The sequence below is a fragment of the Odontesthes bonariensis genome, chromosome 13 (genome assembly GCF_027942865.1).
Source record: "Odontesthes bonariensis isolate fOdoBon6 chromosome 13, fOdoBon6.hap1, whole genome shotgun sequence".
In the NCBI taxonomy this organism is placed as follows: domain Eukaryota; kingdom Metazoa; phylum Chordata; class Actinopteri; order Atheriniformes; family Atherinopsidae; genus Odontesthes; species Odontesthes bonariensis.
In genome coordinates this window covers 1,067,043-1,073,042 of record NC_134518.1, presented here as the reverse complement: position 1 = coordinate 1,073,042, position 6,000 = coordinate 1,067,043, and the positions used below count along the sequence as shown (strand labels likewise).

Sequence of the window (6,000 nt, the reverse complement as noted above, 5' to 3'; positions counted from 1 at the left end):
CTCACATTATTGGCATGGGGACGTTACAAAACAACTTTATAAACAGCATGTAACTTACCGGTTGTTGGTATGCTCGCGCATGTGAAAGCCCAAAAGAGTCAATGGACGATACTCCCATATACAAAACAATTATCTCCTCTTGAAAAACTGCGTTCAAGTGTTTAAAACATTACAACAATACATGCCCAGTAATATTGTTGTAATGTTTTAAATACTTGAACGCAGTTTTTCTAGAGAAGATAATTGCTTTGTATATGGGAGTATCGTCCATCGACTCTTTTGGGCTTTCACATGCGCGTGCGTACCAACAACCGGTGAGTTACATGCTGTTTATAAAGTTGTTTTGTAACGTCCCCATGCCAGTAATGTGAGAACCATGCATATGGTTTTGATGGTAAGGCTTGTGACTTTATTGTCAGGTGGTTTATAAAGTGGTGTGACGTTTCTGCAGTGTGCAAGTTGTTGTTTTACGTGGAAGGTTTAGCACTTGCCCCTTGGCCACCACGTATTTGGCTAGCATGACGGGCTGCGCAAACAGCGCAATCGCCGCACAGGAAGCGCCGATTTGCACCGGTCTGTGTCCTACTGTCAGTATTTGACAACCTCTAGCAATGGGATTGCGCTTCAAATGCCCCGGAGTTCCCCTTTAATGATTGTTCACAAGCTTCCAGTGCTCTACCCGGTTCAATTGATCATCGCGTGTACATAGACTCCATTGGAGTACCAGGAGGAGTCCCTGATGAATTCAAAGCCCACAATCAAGTAACAGCTGGGTTTGAATCATTTCTGTTCTGGTAGGCAACAATCAATAAAAATTTTGATTGGATAAACTACATCTATTACAACCAATAACGTTTTGTCAATTACACTCGTGATGGCATGCATGAACTGGCTGAACAACTGGACAAAACCAGTTTAATGACCTGGCATTGGTGTTTGTAGAATGATCAGAGATATGTGTTGTACTTTCATTCCAAATAACAGCTCCAGATGGAAGCGTTACACGGGCCATCCAAGGGCTGACTGCTCTCTCCCAGAAACTGGCTGTAAACTCTGGTGTGGACGATCCTTTCACCAGAAACCTGGTCATGAGCTGGTGTTTCTCCCGGGGAAGGGCTGCCTGTTCCGAGACCTGGCCATCACCATGGATGACTCCGTGGTGACATCAACCCGGACCGCGAGGAATCTGGGTGTGACCCTGGACGACCAACTGTCGTTCTCGCCAAACATCGCATCAGTGACCCGTTCCTGCCGATTCCTCCTCTACAACATCCGGAGGATTCGCCCCTTCCTCACCGACAAGGCAGCACAGGTGCTCATCCAGGCTCTTGTCATCTCCCGCCTGGACTACTGCAACTCGCTCCTTGCTGGCGCCCCGGCTTCTGCCATCAGACCTCTGGAGCTGGTTCAGAAAGCTGCTGCTCGTCTGGTGTTCAACCTCCCCAAGTTCTCCCACACCACTCCCCTTCTCCGCTCTGTACACTGGCTCCCTGTAGCTGCTCGCATCCAGTTTAAGACTCTGGTGCTGGCCTACAGGGCAGTGAAAGGAACAGCTCCTTCATACCTCCAGGCTGTGGTCAAGCCCTACACCCCCGCCCGACCACTTCGCTCTGCGGCCTCCAGGCGCCTGGCTGCCCCGTCACTCAGGGGTCCCTGCGCACGATCGACACGGTCACGGCTTTTCTCTGTTCTGGCACCCCGATGGTGGAACGTTCTCCCGACTGATATCAGGACAGCTGAGTCGCTGCCCATCTTTCGCCGTAGGCTGAAAACCCACCTCTTCAGGAAACACTACCCTGATCCGCCCTCTTAGGCCATCGCCTGCTCTGTCCTAGTTCCTTACGCACTTATTGTTTCCTCCACCACTGGCACCCTCTATATTTTCATTACCCCCTACCCGAACCAGGGTTTGAATCCCATTCCTGCTTTTCTTACCTCTTTTATTTCTTCCCCTACCCGAACCAGGGTTTGCATCCCCACCCCGCTGTGACTGGTGTGCAGTTGGTGAGAGGCTGAGGTAGATTATGGTGGTTGTGGTGTGAGGGGTAGTGTTGGCTGACATTAGGGGGGTGACTCTGGGACGCCAGTGGTCATTGTCTAGCCTCCTGGAGGTGTCGTGGGCCCAACTAGATGAAACACTGATGGAAGGAGGTTCCCACCTGATGACCCCAATGATATGTTGGTCAGCACTGCTCACTGATCTATATGAGAGGGAGTGTAGGGAATTATTCACTGAGTCTGGTCCTTTATTTTGTTTTATTTTTTATTTTCTTTAGCACAAGTTTCTTGTGTTTATATTGAATCCTAAATTGTCTTTGTTTTCTAAATTGTCTTCCCATCTGTCTAGGTACCTGACTTATCGCACTTACTCTAGCACTAGTTTTGCTCTTAGCTGTTTGGTTTTGGAAGGAAATGCACTTATGATTTCTTGTGACCTGAAGTTCTTTTGCCTACCGATGTTGAACGCACTTATTCTAAGTCCTTTGGTTAAAAGCGTCTGCAAAATGACCATAATGTAATGTAATGTAATGTAATGTAATGTCATGGTTACCAAAAAATCATTGTTTGGTAGATGGAGCGGACTAATCTCTTCTGTGTTAAGGCGGATTTACAGTTGACACGTCGCTCACGGCGCAGCCGACCCGTGACGTCAAAATGACGTTTCAGGCCTGGCGCTTGCCTTGAAAAGACGGCGGAGCGCGTTGTCATGCACCAGTCGCTTTTTGTAACTTGGCTGCGCCGAGAACGACAAACCGGCTGGACCAATGTGAGACCAGGCTCAGTCAGGAGGTGCGTTTGTACAGCACCTGTACAAAACTGCAGTGAAACAGCACAGGGACCACCTAAACTCCCAAAACTGGTGCACAGAGATTGGCAGAACTTTGGGGAAAGAGGGAGAGTTCTGTAAGAATGTGTGGAAGAAGCTACGGGACAGATACGTGAAGGCAATGAAGAGGGCAGAGACTCCAAGTGGTGATACCGGGGGCTTCAGACCTTCACTTCTACTGACTGAATTGTCTTGGCTCACGAACTTCGTGAAACACAGAGACATACTAAGCATTTCATCTTCCAGATACTGCAGCAGTATCATTGATGACAGTGTTCCTCCTCTTGACAGTGGCATTGTTTTCTTCTCGACTTTCGTGGTTGTAGAATAGCGGTAACCTTAACGTAGCAGCGCCACCTCTGTGACGGAGAAAATTGCAACTACTGGCGCCACTATATATAGCCGGCACGAAATTGTGACGTCATCAACACCGCTTGCGCTAGCAGACGCAGCAACCATGCTAGAGCCTTTAGTCTCTCTTGCAGTGGCCATGGCTTTGATCTCAGTGCGTGGCTGCTGCTGCATCTCTTGCTTCCGAGGCCTGGGTCAGACTGACTGAAACAGCTATGACTAAAACAATGATGTATCAACAGATCCTAACTACTGCAGATGCCTACTATGATAACTATGATGATACAGAAATCTAAAGCATGTGCCCTGTGAACATTAATGAACGTAGTCTGAGAAAATCTAACGAAGTGTAGTGTGTGTAACCCACCAAGAAGGTAAGTGCACACTGGAGCATTTTAATCTAGATTCGCTGGGAGGGGTAATTAATTGAATTGGACAGCACCACGAGTAACCAGGACACAAAAGTTAGCTTATAGCAAAATTATTGTATTAACTTAAGTTTACAACATTCACAACAACAGACCGGTCTTTTACTCAATTGAGTGTTTTTTGAATCTGGTGCACCAAAAATAAAATAAAATATTATCCTTAAAAATAAGAGTTTATTCAGTTCAATCTTCTCCTGAAATCCTTTCCACAGTCCTACCACGCTGATAGCAGGGCAGATGAATAACTCATAGGCTTCCTCAAATCCAGGTGCTCAACACGGGTGGTTCGCCATCCCCCTCGTCAGGGAGAGAATCAAATCCAGTCCAGGATCCAGAATCCAGTATCCAAAAATCTAGCCGAGAAAATAAAAGCATAAACAATGAACAGATGTCATCAATGTCTCTCCAACTCTTGCTTGCTGAACTGTTTTTTCTTCTTTCTACGTAAAGTTTAATTAACGATTCGCTCTGCTCCTCTGCACATGTTATGCTGTGTCTCTCTAACCTGAGCAAAAAGGTGGGACTTGATTCATTTTACACCAATAGGAATGAATCATTCCTCCTGAACCAATAAACGTATTTGTTATGAAGTTTCTGCTTACTGAGTGAAAAATAGACATCTGCTTTAAAAGATGGAGCGGCCGAGGCTCAGTGGTTAGAGTGGGTCGTCAGCGCAGACTGTTCAGCCAGCTGGAGGGGTGTCAGTCCACCTCCTTGCCACGGCTGAGGTGCCCTTGAGCAAAGCACCCTTACCCCCATGCTCCCCGGGCGCTGTTATTGGCTGCCCACCGCTCCAGTGAATGGCATCCGTCTCCATGAGTGTGTGACCGTGTGCATGTGTGTTCAACAGGTGCCAACCTGGATGGGTCAAATGCAGAGGTGTAATTTCGTCTTAACATTTGTGTGTACATGACAATAAAGTAATCAAAATTTAAAAATATGACTTAAATATGAAATAGCGAATATGGAAACTAAAGACAAGAAAACACCTAAAAAAGGAAATCATTTGTGTTTTAGTAACACCTAATTTCCCAATGGGTTACTGGTGTACTCTGATTCACTTGTATGTAATATATTAAACGATCTTATAAGAGAATTCTTTACTTTTTTCATACTTTTAATATTTCTTTTTTTATTTTGAAGTTTCTAGGAAGCATGAAGTATAAACCAAACAGAATAATTCTATTCACAATAGAATCATTTTTATCCTTTATGCTCACGTAATCATAATCATTTCTACTTCTGTGTAACTGCTAATGTTGCCACTATTGTACGTATGCATGCGAATAACAGCTGCACTCGGGGGTCGCCACTGTCTGCTCTCAGAAGGGAACGTCCCACAGCCTTGGTGGTATCAGCGGCACTGTCTGCTCTAAGAAGGGAACGTCCCACAGCCTTGGTGGTATCAGCGGCACTGTCTGCTCTAAGAAGAGGATACTCCACAGCCTTGGCATAATCATGACTCGTATAAACATAATGCAAGCCTATGTCTGTTTACTCTATAAAAGCTTGTTTAGAACCCTATATCTTTGAACATTTGCATCACAGCCTGTGTATGTATATGTATATGTACCCTTGTTGCAACATGATTCAATCCTATGCTTTTGAAATTTTTAGACAGTATTCCTGAGTATTCTTGTCAATTTTCCTAACAGAAATGTAAAAATACACAGGGCACACTGCTTTGTACCGGAGGGTTTCATTTATTGTTGAGAAAGATTCTAACTAGTTGACAGGGTGTTATTTGAATGTTTAGACAATGAAAAAAAAAAGACATTATGGACATAAAAACATATTCTGGACATACAACCATTAAGGTTTTAAGTTTATTCCGATACAATAATACATCTCCACGCCTGTGTGCACATTGTGTTTGAGGGGACCAAAAAGGTGCAGATGTGTTTTTTATGCAGTTACTGGTCAGCAGGGACCACCTCCAGGATGATCTGCAAAGTTCTGTTGAAGGAATCTGTGGGCAAAAAGAAGACCATATTAAGAACCTTTGAGAGATAACAAATCCTAAATATTATGTAGTTGGAAAATATGTATTATATTATATCATATTTACTGCGTTCCAGCTATAACGCTTACACACATATCAACCTACAACACAGAATTGAGATATGAAAATGTTGGTTACAACAAAGAAATGTGTTGAGTGTTCACATTAATCCTCTTAGAAATCTTGCAATGTCCATTCATTCATTCCCACTTAGTTCAACTCAGGGTTGGGGGGAGCTGGAGGTACGAGGCAGGGTACGCAGAGACAAACGAGACAAACCACCAAGTATGTTCAGTCCTTGGGGCAATTTAGTGACACAAATCAATCAAACAAGCGGTGGGGTGGTGGGAGGAAACCGGAGTACCCGGAGAGAACCCATGCAAACCCCACCC

General features: G+C 44.9%; 1 protein-coding gene across 1 annotated transcript in view; it reads right to left on the bottom strand.

Annotated features, from left to right (window-relative positions):
- Window positions 1-4,982: 4,982 nt before the first annotated feature.
- The window catches only part of slc7a11 (solute carrier family 7 member 11), a 45,736-nt gene continuing 44,718 nt past the window's right edge, over window positions 4,983-6,000 (bottom strand). Inside the window, exon 12 of the mRNA XM_075480795.1 lies at window positions 4,983-5,575. Within this exon, the coding sequence (XP_075336910.1) occupies window positions 5,520-5,575 (56 nt within the window). The 3' untranslated portion in view covers window positions 4,983-5,519. The remainder of the gene's footprint in view (window positions 5,576-6,000) is intronic.